Source organism: Juglans microcarpa x Juglans regia, chromosome 7S (assembly GCF_004785595.1).
Source record: "Juglans microcarpa x Juglans regia isolate MS1-56 chromosome 7S, Jm3101_v1.0, whole genome shotgun sequence".
NCBI classification, from domain to species: Eukaryota; Viridiplantae; Streptophyta; class Magnoliopsida; order Fagales; family Juglandaceae; genus Juglans; species Juglans microcarpa x Juglans regia.
In genome coordinates, this window is record NC_054607.1 from 20706699 (window position 1) to 20722212 (window position 15514).

Below are 15514 nucleotides of genomic sequence, written 5' to 3' on the forward strand. Positions count from 1 at the left end.
TTACTATATTCCAACGCTCCTCAGGCCTCAGCCACTTTCATTCATAACCATATTGCATCCACAATTTAGTGACAGCTTTCCACGTTACTAATTCAAGGGTCGGTCTGGAATTTTCTGGAGGATCTAGCATGCTGACTAAAGCACAAGCAAGTGCGTGAGTCGTTTGGTGGCCGATGGAGGGGCAGAAGCAGTGGCGACGCACAGTGGAAAGGACGGATCTAGGTGAAATAAAGTGCCTACGACTGAGAAAATTCTAATGGGTGGCAGACCAATCGCAATAAAAGATGGAGGAGGGAGGTTTCACAGCGTAGGGTATTGACGGCAGAGAAGGACCCCAAAAAGGGGATCTACACTTGCATTTGGTGAATCTGGAAGGAGAAGGGGCCGAACAAAGAGGAGAATGTGAGGGGGTGGTCGGACGACAACAAGGGAGCTGCCAACCACGTGGTCCGCAGACACGCAAGGTGGAGACCTAGGTAAAATTTCTAAACCCACGAGCAGAAGCATCAGAGAGAGAGAGAGATTGAGATGTTTAAAGGAGAGAGAGGGTACAAGTGAAAGAAAGGAACACATAGTGACGAAAGACTGACGGGTCAGTGCACAGCGATACAGTTGAGTTTCATAGCACCTACAGTCAGATTTGTAGAGAATGGCGCAGTAAGAACCATGACGAATGGCATGGATCTAGGTACGGTGCTAGCGGCAAAACACAAAGAAGTGAGATAAACTGGCAAGGAGAATAGGTGGCATCGTTTGGTGCTTGTTGGTCACCATGAGGTGGCTAATGGTGGCGACGTGTAGAATGAGGGAAGAGAGGATGCGAGACAAAGGGAGAGTGAGAGAGACCTACGGTAGGAAGGGCATGACCAGGAGAGAGGCATCTGCTGGGACTTCAGGTTGTTCGGTGATGAGCAGCGGCGGTGCATCATAGCAACGAAGGCGGCAACGGGGCGGTTGTTCGAACAACACAGCGACAAGTAACCTCGCAAGAGTTAGAAGGTGACAGAGAGAGAGGGACGAAGCCTTACGGCTGGCTGCCTGAGACATCACCGATGATAGTGGTTTGGGGCGCGGCTTCGGCGGATAGGGAAGATGGCTCACAGAGAGAGAGAGAGGGAGAGAGAGGGGGAGGTGGGGGTTTGTGGGGCGCAAAAGGATGAGGGAGGAAGAGAAGAAGAAATTAGGGTTGTCTCCCCCTTGCACAAAACGACACCATTTTAGTGGGAAGGGCTGGGCCTTGATTTTTCCTTCCTTAACTGGGCTTCCACACGGGCCAAGCCCTCGTCATTACTACACACTGAACAACACTTGTGCCCCAATTTAGAGTTGATCTCAACTCAACTTATCTCATTTCATTTTATCTCATTTAATCATTATAATTTTTTTTTAAATTCTCACACAAAATATAATAAACAATTTAAATTTTTTAAAAATTAAAATAATAATAATAATATTAAAAAATAATATTCTATTAATATTTTATTTAACTTTCAACTTTTATCTAATCTTAACTCACTATCTAAATCTCACCTTAACGAAAAATCTTACCATGGGTTTCATATGGGTTGAGTTTCACAAAAACCGGGTCGAAACCCGCATTTCAAAATCCGAGCCTACCCAATCCTGACCGAGTATGAAACCTAGGTTTCGGGTATTAAATTCAAAAAAATCTTGAGCCATAAGTAAAAAAAATATATATATATTGGATTTTTTTTTTGTTGTTGTTGTACATGCATTTAGTTAAAAAGGTAATTAGCTGTTTCCACTTTTAATTATTTTTTATATAAATTTTAGTTTTCCATTTTAATATATTTTTATTATTATAGACAATGTTCAACACTTAGTATTATGATATTCAAATGACCTCTTGAAGTTGTTGTACATGTAAACTGTATCAAGGCAAATTTTGATGTTGCTAAAATTTTGACGTTATCTGATTCTATAGCAACATTAAAATTTGCCTTGATACAGTTTACATTGAGACTTCTTCACTTTTGTAGAGCTCTTGCAATCACATTGCTATTGGAGCTTTCATCTAATACATGTTGAGCTCGTTTAAAATCATAGAGGTTTGTAGTAGCTGTGTTCATAACCATTTTAGGTCTCATAAACTTATCTTTAAAAATAAACACTATTCCTTTTGTTCCATATGCTATACGTGATTGATGTTATGTATTTTTTTCCAATTAATCATTCTTGAACACCTGAGTCATCTTTTTCCACATTCTTATAAAATAATCTTCATTACTCACCACTTATGCACTTAGCTTTCTTATTATGCCCACACATCTAAGGCTGCAGAACAACATCGTTGAATATTAGTAATTGATCCCTCTTCTTGCAAGCATATCTGACAGTTGGGAGAATATATTACCTTCCTCCTATAAAGGTTAGCTCTGGTTGGAAGTTACCTATTAAACAAAAAATTTACCATCCTTGTGAATGTTTCATATAAGTCTTTCATTTCCATCTTGCTTATCTGCATGCTACATCCTTATCCTTGTTAATAACCTGCTTCACCAATGCTTCCTTCCATTCTTTAGCTTCTTCATCTATTAATTCACTAATAGTGGCATAAGCACTTATTATTTTCGTAGGAGCTCGAAACACTATATGTTGTATGAATAGACAACCATTTATTGTCCCAACTCTCTAGATAAGTCCCTCCTTCAACACATCTAATGCTAACTAGATACTTTTCCATATTGCTAAAGGTGAGAAGCCTAATCTAGCCTACAAAATTTTAGAGTTATTGAAGTACTTCTTTTTGAATACTCTAACAACTAGTGAATTAGGCTCCTGTAAAAGCCTCCAACTTTGTTTCGCCAATAAAATTTAAACTTTCCAATATCTCCAAATCCCAACCCTCTCCAATGTTTTGCTTCAACCATATTGCTACCATCTCTATCAGTGGATTTTAGACTCATTCATTTGTTTTGTCCCACCAGAACCTGGCCAATATGTTTGAAATTTTATTACACAACTTTCTTTAATACACTAACTGCGTTTGGTTCCCAAACTCAGCTGAGCTCAACTGAGTTCAGTCTAATTTTAAGCTGAGTCTGACATTTAAATACCTAACTCTCAAATTACTAAATTCATCCCAACTCAAAACATTCTTACACATGAGACCCACAATCTTTTTCAACTTAAAACATCTTTATACATGGGACCCACAACCATTTTTCAACTTCCCATAAAAAGTACTGAACTTATCTTAACATCCAAACATACTTTAAATTCAGTTTAGATGGGCCTCACATAACTCTCTTCACAATCAACTCACTATTATTCATAAAGAGCTCAATTCAGCTGAGTTCAGCTCAACATCCAAACGCAGCCTTATTGTATAAGTGGGAATAGCTACCAACACTCATTTCTTAACACTTATTTCTCAACCTTGGACAGAAAGTTGTTTTTTCAATTGTGAATTTATGTCAAATTCTCTCATTTATATACTTGAATGTGTTATAATTAGATCTCTCAACCAATGCTATTAAACCAAGTATTTTTCATATCTCCCACTGGCAACCACTCTTACCTCCCTATTGATTGAATCCCTAATGCTAGAACTTTTATTTTTGCTGAAAAAAACTGATGTTTTTTGTTTGTTTTAGTACTTGACAAAAAGCCTAGCTACTCATATACCCTTAATAATTCCTACATTTTCTCTCATTCACCCAATTAGACTTTACCGAACAATTGGTAAATGACTAATTGTAGGGTCTGCTCTTGCTACAACAACTCCATGAATTTCTTTTTTTCTTTCAGTTTGTTGGATCAAACTATTTAACCCTTCAACACAAGTAATAAATAAATATGGTGAGAAGGGATCTCCCTATCTTAAACCTTTTATTATATTGAAGGATTTTCTAGGTTTTCCATTAACAAAAACTGAAAAGAAATGATCTAACACATCTCATAATTAACTGAATCAATTTCTAATCAAAACTCAGCTTCCTCATTATAGCTTTCAAAAAATTACACTTTACTCTATCGTATGCCTTAGACCTATTCAGTTTCAAAGTCATGGACCCATTTTCTCCCTTTTGTCTAGTTTGCATAGAATGAAGAACTTCTTATGCAATGATGATATTAGCTGAAATTAACCTCTCAAAGATGAAAGCAGTTTGGGTACTTGATAAAATAGAATGAATAATAGTTTTTAATCTTTTTGCCACTACCTCTGAGAAAATTTTGTACAATAATTACATAGGCTTATCAGCCTAAAGACATTAATAGTTATTGGACTTTTGACTTTATGATTCAAATCAACGTAAGTGTAATTCAAGAAACATACCCTCACAACTTAGGAACTCCAGGATAGTTGCACAAATATCCTCCCCACAATACTCCAATGTTGCTGGTAGAATCCAACTCTGAAGCCATCTGAACCGGTTGACTTTAGGTGACATTTGACGTAGGGCTTCCTCAGCTTCCACTTTTGTGAATTTTTTAACAAGATCTTCATTCATCTCACAAGTAACTAGCCTCTATTGGTTGTAAACATTGAGTTACATTTTCTTGGGAAGGTAAATTGGAAGTGTAGATTTCCTTAAAATGATTCTTGAAAGCCTTTCAATCTCGCCCATTTTAGTAAGAATTCTATTGCTTTTGTCCCTTATTTGAGTGATATGATTCTTTCTTTGAGATGTACGTGCATGAAAATACTTTGTGTTTCTATCTTTTAACTTATACCAGTGTGTCTTTACTCTTTGTCTCCATTTTACTTCTTCTTGTTCCAACAACTTGCTTAACTCCTCTTGAACCATTATTTTTTATTTTTATAATCTTTTCTAGTCTCTCTTCTTCTTGTAACTTCAATAATTAAGCAGTTAAAAATTTAGTATCATTATTTCTTCTCTTATAACTCAAATTACTCCATTTTTTCAAAGCAACTCAACATAAGTCCAGTCTTTTATGTACTTTGGTCAAAGGTTCTTTAAATTGAATTTCCTTCCTCCACTCTTCATCTATCATCTGTCCACACTCTTGTTCAAAACCCCAACTCATTTCATATTTAAAATTCTTCTTATTTCTTCTCATTTTTTTATGATTTCTGCTAAAATGGAGAAGTAGAGGTTTCTGGTCTGAGCATCTGGCTACCAACACCTCCACTTTAACTTTTATATAAATCTCAAACCAGGTTTAGTTAGCCACCATATGCCACAACACATCCAAAGTTCAAACATAGTACTAAACAAATTCGGATTTTTTCACATATTCAAAAACAGTTTCAGAACATTTTCGCATCTCATGTACCAATTTTCATAAATTTTATATTCGCTATTTTTGCATAGATCAGAAATAGAATGCACAAAATTAACTTATGTCCACACCAATCATGACAAAAAATATTTTCTCGTATACAACTTTCATGCATAAGAACACATGTTTGAGGTTGTTTTCAGATTTCATTTCAAAACAAACATGCATATTTTTAAAATCAATTTCGTTTCATTTTTTTTATACAAAGTCTAGCATAAGAATCCGATTACTTAGATTTTTAGCTTTTCAAAATTTTTTCACAATAGTGCTGGACAAATATCAATAGTCACCTATAAAATAAACACATAACTTACTTAAATCTCTAATCAAACTATATTTTGATATTTAAGCCTGAAATATTAAAATAACCTATTTTACCTAAATGTCTAAAATTCTCTTAATTTTAGAGAATTAAGAGCATAGCTTTATGGAACTTTCTATTCGCGAGGATCAATTTTCTCTACAAAAAGTGCTTTCTCACCGTGATTGCAGGTCTCACCGAATATGAAGTCTTGCAACAATAATTATTGACTTATTGCAACCAAATACCAGTCGCAAGCATTATTTCTTGTGGTGAATCTTTATTACACATGAGCACCAATCCACAATAAATAATCCACGCTTTCTCAAATTATCTGTGGTAAATCATTTTCTATGGTCATAATTTTGAGGAATGCCAACAAGCAGAATAATGCAACCTTACTAGTTACCTTAGATCTCCAAATTTACTTCGAAGGGAATTTGTTGACACAATGACAAGTTATCACCTTACAAAAGGAACTAATTGAAAATCTGGAATATCCAATGTGAATCCACACCAGGTGCCACATTATGAGATGATGAGAATTGAGATGATGAATGGCATTACTCGTACTGTAATTCAAGAATTATTTGGTAATTTAATGTAATTCATTTTGGTATCCACTATCATGACATCACATGATTGATATATAAGAGAAAAATAAAAATAAATTTTTAATTATTTAATACTATGTCAAAAACGGATGAAAATATAATAGTTGCAATGACAACGAAGAAGATTACTCTAATGAAAATATATACACTTAATTATTCTTGTAAGAAAAAACCATTCAAATTCCTAAATCATTGAACACGCATATGTTTCCTTTAATATCTATAATTATTTTTAAATTAAATAGTTGAGTTTTTGTTATATCTTCTATTATCACAAAACTTTTCATAGAAAAATATTTTAATCACAAAAAAATTTGTAAAAAGAAGTTTACTAATTAACTTGACTTCATATATAGTACGTCAGATTTTAAAGTTATTTTTATTATAAATAACTCTAACAAATCATATAAATCATAATTTTTTTTATAAAATCTCTTTATCACTTTTTAATAGATGCAGCACAGGAAAATAATTAATAAATGAAAGAATAATTTTATGCATGAGTATATAATCGCAGCACACTTTACATTATTATGATTATTATTATTTTTTACCGCAACACATACCGCAGCACATGAGGTGTGCTGCGGCTATGGACTGATGTAAATATATTTTCTAAATAAAAATTGAAAGGAAAAACAAGGATGAAACTATCGGTGATACAATGGGGTTTGGTAAAAGTTACACTGTTCGCTGGGCCCAAGACTCCAACAAACAAGGGCATCCCATCCCATAGTTTCCTCTCGCTTCCGTGCCGAGTCTTCCTCATTTCTCTATTCCCACTTTCTTACTTCTCTTCTTCCCGCCACCGTCCCGCTTCATCTTCCCGGCCTTCTTTTTTCGTTCAACTACTCTTCGTTTTCGTTTTCGTCGTTCATTTAGCTCTAGTGCCGCCTTTTGGCCACGAGTTTCGGCTGTTTCTAGCCGATTATACCAAGGTGAGGATTTTTTAATCTGTTGTTGCCCTCTTTTCACTCGACATTTCACTCCATCATATATGGTCTTTTAGCGGCCTCTTGGCTCTGTAACTGTAACTGTAAGTGTGCCCTCATGCGTGCGTTTGAACGGGAGTTATGTTTTTAGGTTTGGTTTCGTTTGTGGGGTGTTTGAAAAGGTACTAGTTTAGGTGGTATTTTGGATTCGAGTGATGGTGGGCTTATTTTCTGATGGGGGCTTTCGGGTTCCTTTGGTTTCGGGTGTTAACCATTTGATCGTTACGGTGAGTTAAGGGATTGTGGGGCAGTATCACGAGGGTGCGGGCATAAGATGAGGAAAGTTTGAGCAGACTTCTGAGTTGGGACTTGGGAGGCCGTGGGTCTTTTGTGAACAACTCAAAATAATTGGTAAATCATTTGCCACCTGACTGATAGAGTATTTGACCCTAAACATTCCCCGACCTGGCCTACTGCTCCTGGTCAATAGGCTGATGATGCAACGAAAAGAAGACTGTAATATACTGACTATTAGTAATTATCAGAAAAAATACAGTTCGTTCTCTCTAGCAATTAGGCACCTACAGTAGTTCCTCTAGCAGAAACCACTAGTAGGCTACTTCTTTGCTCTCTCTCTCTCTCTCTCTCTCGTATTGTTTCTCTCGTTGGATTCTGTAGTCTAGCCTTCTTAGTTTCATACTCCTTTCCCAAACTTAAAGATTACTATTTGATGATGATTATGATGTATTATTTGTGTGTAAGAGAAATTAATTAGATGGCCATAATCTAGTGTTTATCTTTGATTAAATATTAAAGATATCTTTTTCTATCAGTGATTGAATATTATAGATATCGAGTCCTCACAGTGTTGCATAAATTCATTGGGTTCTGAATTTATTTATTTTGTAGCTTGTTGAGAGAGAGAGAGAGAGAGAGGTAAAAAAGGTTGGCATTGAAACATTGTCCTCAAATTAAAGAGCCTGTGTACATGGGCTTCGCCAATGTATACGTTCTGTGTACATGGGCTTCGCCTATTACATTCGTTGAATAAAATTCTATCTTACTTATAAAAAAAAAAAAAAAAAAATTAAGGAGTCTGAAGTTTCATTATAAAAGAGCTGCTACATTCACCTATTTCATTCGTATTAATAAAACTGTCTCTCTTTCTCATAGAAAAAATAAAATGAGCTGCTACATTTCTGGTTTGTAGCAAACTTCATTAGCTGTTTGAGATCTAGTTATCAGAGGTTTGTATATAGCTAAAACTAGTGTTGTCAATCACCTATTCAAGCCAATGAAGGTTAAGGAAAGGTTTCTGTGAGTCCATCTTCTTGTCAGTATACACCTACCAGTGTGTAATTAGACAGTGGCTAGGGGCAATCCACATATTGCAGCTATTTGGAAGAAGGTTCCCATTTATCTTTAGTGGTGTCTTTGGAGGGAGAGAAACAATCGAAGTTTTGAAGATCGCCAACAGACCATGGATGAGCTTAGAACTTTATTTTTTGATAGTTTACTCCGATGGTCAATTGTAATAGATCTCAATGGATTGAGTATCTATAACTTTCTTGTGTCAATTGTTAATCATGCTTAGGTGTTTCTTTTGTATACGACTCATGTACATGGGATATGCTTATTTCTATCAATAAAAGTTCTTGCTTACCTATAAAAAAAATTTAGACAATGACTAAATCCCTTTGCAAAATCTGTTGCTTTGTTCTTCTTCACTTGTATTTTTGAGTTATAGATTATTGCCATGTTCCCCGTAATGGAAGTTCTTTCATCTAGATCTCAACTCATATATGGCGTGCTCCAGTTGGCTTTACATGGGTTGATTGATAAAAGTATGAAAGTGAAGCTTGTATTACCTATGGTGGGAAAGAAATCTTAAAATAAGCCATAAATCTTACTGCAATCAGTATTTTCCCAAAGTCTTGATCTGTTGGCCTACTTACTCCTGATTTTGAAGGTGAGAGAAAATTTGGTATTTGAGATCTATATACAATCCCCTCTAGTCAGGCCTTTGCATTTGTGGGTCTTTAAAGGTCAAATTCTATATGAATAGACGTTTTATTTTCTCCAATTGACATCCCGTGGCAACTTAGAGACTCCATTGTACTTTGAGTTTGTGGGCTAAGACCTTTGTAAGGAATGATGAGAATGTACTGAATCTGTTTTAGTTTTTCTGTTTTCTAGAGTGTAGTAGGTATATGCTTTGAATACTTCCTATGTACTTAGGTCATGCCTATTCGTGATAATAAAATTCTTATTAATTAAAAAAATACTTAGATACTCCATTGTGCTCTAACGATATCTGTAAGTGACTGATACTAGTGGAAGCATCAATGATTATTGTTATGTTTTGTTGCTTTTCTTAAATTAGGTTGATTTTCTTTCTTGCTTTGGTTTGCGTCAAGAGCTGATAATTTAGTTGGCTAAATGTAATCTCTTTATGCCATATCTTATAGGATTTATCCCTCTCCTTTCTCTCCCTCTACCCTCTTTATGTTGCAGTATAAGCCAGGTAAGTGCTTCAGAATAATTAACAATTTCTAATTAATCCTCCATTCCAGTTATGAGTTATAGCTTGAATTGATTGATCACATCCTAGATATTTATTTCTTTTACCAATTTGATAACCCCTAGAGGTTAGCTCAAGTGGTAAGGGACTTGGTCTTGGTGTTAGGCTCTCTCTGGGTCCAAGGTTTGAATCCTCTTGGGTGCAAACAATTTCTAGGGGACATCGGACTCTGGAATTTCCCCTTGATTTACCTGAGGTGCACTTGCGGGAAACTCCTTGCCGATGGCCTGTGTACCTTTGGGATTTGTCAGCACTTTTGTTCTTGGACACTTGGTGCCAATAAAAAATATTCTTTTACCAATTTATAATATCATGTCCTTTAAATCTATCCCCAACTCTCCCCTGTCCCACTAAAAATATTATAAATAGAGAAATATTTTTATAATGTGTATCATATATCTCATATATCTTATTTTCTTCGTTTTATTTAAACTGCCTCTAAAGTGCTCATGTCCCTTTTTCTTTTTCTTTTTTGCAGAAAATAACCAATTCTGCATACAGGTCTCTGATATATCCTTTTTGGGAGCTCAAATATGTCAAGTGGCCTTGGACTTGAAACTCTTGTAGATCGTATGCAAATACTTGACAAATCCTTTTCATTTCTTTTATGTTTCATACATACATACATATATATATATATATATATATATATATATATTAACCTACAGGGAAGGTTTTTTTTCCCCCTTCTGTTTTATCACTTTTTGACAAAGGCATTAGTCTAGGTGCATTAAGGTGTAAGCTTTTCAAACAATAAATTTTTATTTTCAAAAGTTATGCATTTCTAGGGAGTAGAACATTTTATTTGTGAAAACTTATGGAAAATACACACACACACAATATTGATTACAAAAGAAGTAATAGGCAGAATGCTAATATTTTTCTCTCTGTAAATTAAAACATTTCACTTTAGATTATTTACTGTTAAAATTTATTTAAATCAAATGGTGATTCCTAAAAAGGATACCAGATTATTTGGAACATACTTCATCTGCTATTATTGGCTATACATTAGATTGGAAGAACATGAGCTAAATAAAAGAAACAGAAATAAATCCGATTAGGAATTCTTACATCTGGTTTGAAATTTTGTTATCACACTAGATTTGAAATTTATTTAAGTCACATAGAGATTGTTAAAAGAGTGTACTATGCAACAAATAGTTTTAAGTATCGAGAAACTTCGGTTTGCAATGAGTGACAAAAATTATTCGTAAGTCATTTTGTCTGTGTGCAGAAACTATATCAGTTATCACAAATGATGGACGCAACATAGTGGTATGTGACATAATAATAGTTCAATGCACCAGCTAGATATTACCAACAAGGTATTATCGTATTAACAGTTTTGGTTTTCCATATAGGGAGTACTGAAAGGCTTTGACCAGGCTACAAATGTTATCCTTGATGAATCTCATGAACGTGTGTACTCGACGAAGGTCTGTATTTTCTACTTGACACGTCTCAGATGCTTTCACTCTTAGGAGCATGAGTGATTGGACTAGAAGAATTTAGAACCAACATATTTATTAACTTTCCTGGGAATGTTTCGGCATCTTTTTGTGAGACCTTTTTTTACCTTTTTCTCATTTCTTTATGCCCTCCCCTCGTGGAGGATATGGGGGTGGTAAGAGTGTTGAATGATGTAACTTGTTGGTTCTTTTACTAGTTATAGCATGCTGAATTTGGGAATGTTATGTGTAGTTCACGGAGTAGAACAAAATAAATATAAATAGGGGTTTCACCCCACCTAAATAACTGGACTTCTGGCTTCTTATGACTCACAGGAAGGTGTTCAACAACTTGTGCTGGGCTTGTACATAATAAGGGGCGACAACATGTAATTTCTAACTTTTTTTTTTTAATGTATTCCTCCCCTCTCCCGGGGTAGGGAAGTGAGAGGACTCTTGCTGATGTTTCTTACTACATGCTACAACATAATCTCTTCTGTGCCTTGATTCTTGCAGAAGCATTGTTGGGGAGCTGGATGAAGAGCTTGATTCTAGTCTTGATTTATCAAAACTGAGGGCTCATCCCCTTAAGCCTGTCATCCACTGATTTGTAGAGCTGTTATAGACTAAGTGAGCGATTACCTTAAAACAATTATCAGAACATGTAGGTATTACAATGAGAATTCTGTGCTATAGGCCTTTGAAAGTGCCGAATATTCTGTCTGCATCGGTTTTGCAATATTTTCGTTTGGTCATTATTTGCAGTTGTGAGAGCTTTCAGTCGTGTTCTAATAGAAATGAACATTACCCAAGTGTCGATCAGTTAACTATGCCATGATCTAATTATAAAAACATGCTGCGGATACCTTATCATATTCTTTTAAATTTAGGGTGATGATTCTTGTTATGGTTGTTGATGTTGTTGTTATTGGATGTCATATGTTACTGAAAACGGTACGTTTTTATTTAATGAATTTAACGTCATGAAGGTTGCCATTCTTATGGCCTTCCTCTTTAGATCAAATGCTCGTTTTAAATTAATAAGATATAGTTGCCACTTTAAGGTTGTACAATGCCAAATTGACTATTGCATTTTGGAGTGGCAAGAACCTTACATACACCCAACAACATTTGTGTAGTAAAATGGGCATTTGAAGTTAATGCATGATACAACTCCAGACAGATTCACGCCTCGAGCCACCACTAACGAGTCATGTGTAACCACTTATTAATTGAGAGGAAAAATGCTAGACAAGTTTGCCTTTCAGAATTTCCATGGATTTTAGATATATCTTCAAAATAGCGTAAAAAAAACAGGGTTGTTATCTCCTCTAGGAAAAAAAAAAACCCCAAACGGCGTCTGTGGCCCCTAACACCGAAATAACCGAAGAAAAATAATAGTTAGCTTAGCACCTCACTTAACAATTATATTTGACAACTATCAATATCTTTTTTTATTTATTTTTTCAAATTTTAAGTTTTTTTAAATGAAAATAGCTTTTCATTCAAGAAATAAAAAACAAAAAAAAAATCCCAAAAAATATGAAAAAATATATTTTTATTGATAATCGTCAAATATGATTGTCAATTGAGGTTCTCTTAGTATGACACAAAAAAGGAAAGAGGAGTACAAGAACTATTTCAGCACAGAACTATCACATTAGGACTCACTTCCTGATCCCACTTATATTCAGAAAGGAATTGAAAAACTAATTGGTGTATTATATTCTAATAATGCAGTTCTTAAGTTTATTACAAAGAAGGTGATGCAGTGTGACGCCCTCAACTCCTGCTTGGGATTGGACGGTAATTGAAGTGTCGGAACATATAACTCAAAGCTACACGCCCCTAGTACATAACAGTTAAGATGCAATACACTTATAATCTAGCAGTATGTAGTAACTCGTAGCGGATAATTCTTTTAACTACTCAAGGACGGTGGCAATAAATAATCATGGCACCGAATGTAAAATTCCAAAAGTTTGAAACTTCCATAATTGTATTTTTTTCAAATAGATGATTGTTTTTAAAACCACTTCCCCATAACAAAGGGACTATTAAAATACTGTTTCACAAAAATTATAATTCATTGTCTTTTCTACTTTCCAAGGTCCCCTTCTTTCCTTTTCTTTTTCTCTTTCTAGTCCTACTTCTTCCTCTTTTCCAAAAAGCGGTACTTATCTCTATTATTCAGTCTCTTTGCCTCTTCTATACACTGTAAGGCCTCGGAGATGAGCCGGTCAACATTCTCTATCCTATCCAAAAGAGAGGGTCCTGTTGAGCTCTCAGTGGTCTTGGGCACCTCCTCAGTGGTCGGGAGTACTTTGGTTCTCTTGCATTTCGTCATCTAGCCATGTCACAACTTCTACTATTCTGAGTGGAGAATGGTAGTGAAAACTACCACATTAAGATTTCAAGAAATCTCAGCAAGTAAATAGCCAACATACAACAGATTATCAGAGGCATATACAAGTAAATCACAAATAATAGCACTCCATAAATAAATGCATGGACATGAACTTTGACATAAAAACTTTGACTTATGCAACATAGACTTTTCATAAAACATATTTTCATCTTTTAAACTTCTTATCGCATGGTCATATCATTTGAGCTTGAGTACTTGTTCTTGTCATAACACAACATGCAATCCTTGTCATTTCATAAAATTTTCATATTGTAATCATATCAAATCGTAGCATATCATGACATATCATTGCATACCATAACATAACATAACATGGAGCTCAAATGCCTTAATCATTTCATGATTCATATGAATGGATACCTCACGGCTCCCCTAAGTACTGTGTATTTTCCGCTAGTTACTGCATCAACTAACGATTCACTTGATCGAAGTGACTACTTCATAATATCAACTTATCCTTTTACGACAGTTTGCTTACTTTGCCTTCACCGTACGCCACCTACTAGATTTAGGTACAACCCCGCTCCAGTGTCCTTTCCTTAAAGAGCCATTTGAGACCCGCCGACTATACTTCGTCGACCCAGGAGTCTCAACTCGGCTTTAAACACTCCAGAGTGGACAAGGAGTTCCACTAGGACATTTTCCCATCCTAGCACTTGGAGTCGTGATAAAACAAACTTTTGACTCTTTTCTTTTGAAAACATAGACTTACATGCATGTGACATGAACATATGACGTTACACTTTACCTTACTCATGCAAATATGTACAACCTGAAACATATATGATCCAATTCACAATGTACACCTCACAATGGCTTGAAAACATTAGAACATGCAATCATATGATGAATACATGTAAACATACTTGAATCACACTCATACAAACCCAAAATAGATTTGGATTCCCTTGATATGGCCTTGGCCGAAACATCCAAGTCCTCCAAACATGGATTTATATCATCACAACACATATTCTCATGTTTTTACACGTTCATAAATCAAAACAAACATGCATAGCACATATACATGTCAAAAACGAAACCCTAATCATGGCATTTTCGAAATAGACTTCAACAAACCTTCACAAAAACATGGCATCTCATCTTCATATCAAAACTGAATATACATACCATAATATAACAAGATTCAACCAATGAAAGACAAATAAAATTTCACAAAATATATACAAGTGCTATCCAAAGTAAGTTGGAAGTTTACTTACAAAAATCTGAAGTATAAACTTAGCAAAATTTGAAAAATGCATGCAAGACATATTAGAAAACCACTAGAGAAATCCTAATCTCGAGATAAGAGTGGTCGTGTGTGTGCATCTAGGATTTTCAAAAATGTTTTTCCATGAGAAACCCTAGAGTTCGAAACTCTTGAGGTTAAGGCCCATAACCTTCTTCTAAGTGGTGGCCATAACCCTTAATCCCTCTACACTTTGTGTTCAAGAGCTTGAAACAAAGAATATTTTTCGGGTCCTTCCTCTTCCTGAAGAAAAATCCTAGTTTCTAAAGTGAGAGTGTGTGCACATGTGGGAAAAACCCTAAATCCGAAACTTGGTGTTATTTTTCCCTCTTGGCCGTGTGTGTGTAAGAAACAATGGAATGATTCTTACCTCATCGTGCTTTCCTTCCTCTCGAATGGTGTAGGAGAAATCCTTGTGATTTTCGAAATGGTGGAGAGAAATAGTGGTGTTTGGTTGGTGAAAAAGTGGTGAGAAAGTGTAAAAATTTAGAGAGAAATGGCGAGTGCCGAAAATCCCTTAGAAGGAAAGTTGAGAACTTGAGCAAAAAAACCTCCATGACTTTCAAGTATGCCCTTATATAGAACTTTCCATCATTCTTGAAAAATCCAAGAGCTTTTGCATGCTTGACACTTGGCAAAAGACTCTCCCATTTCCCCCATGTTGGGATTGCATGGGAAATCTAAAAG

At 35.3% G+C, this 15514-nt stretch overlaps 1 protein-coding gene across 2 annotated transcripts; it reads left to right on the top strand.

Annotated features, from left to right (window-relative positions):
* Nucleotides 1-6967: 6967 nt before the first annotated feature.
* On the top strand, nt 6968-12010 carry LOC121240268 (sm-like protein LSM8). 2 transcript variants are annotated; one of them, XM_041137661.1, is made up of 7 exons: nt 6968-7033; nt 7087-7121; nt 10175-10266; nt 10934-10974; nt 11061-11135; nt 11484-11536; nt 11664-12010. In XM_041137661.1, the coding sequence occupies exons 3-7, from the start codon at nt 10230-10232 to the stop codon at nt 11752-11754; spliced, it is 297 nt and encodes a 98-aa protein (XP_040993595.1). In that variant the 5' UTR covers nt 6968-7033; nt 7087-7121; nt 10175-10229; the 3' UTR covers nt 11755-12010. The 2 variants fall into 2 exon arrangements, with proteins under 2 accessions (XP_040993595.1, XP_040993596.1); XM_041137662.1 differs by lacking the exon at nt 6968-7033 and adding an exon at nt 9584-9639 and having other exon boundaries at nt 7098-7121.
* Nucleotides 12011-15514: the final 3504 nt, after the last annotated feature.

Excerpts from the sequence above, each read along its gene's own strand:
- LOC121240268 (XM_041137661.1), top strand. The coding sequence starts at position 10,230 with ATGTCAAGTGGCCTTGGACTTGAAACTCTTGTAGATC. Across the intron at positions 10,267-10,933 it reads ACTTGAAACTCTTGTAGATC|AAACTATATCAGTTATCACA; the intron begins GTATGCAAATAC and ends GTCTGTGTGCAG. Across the intron at positions 11,537-11,663 it reads ATAATAAGGGGCGACAACAT|AAGCATTGTTGGGGAGCTGG; the intron begins GTAATTTCTAAC and ends TGATTCTTGCAG.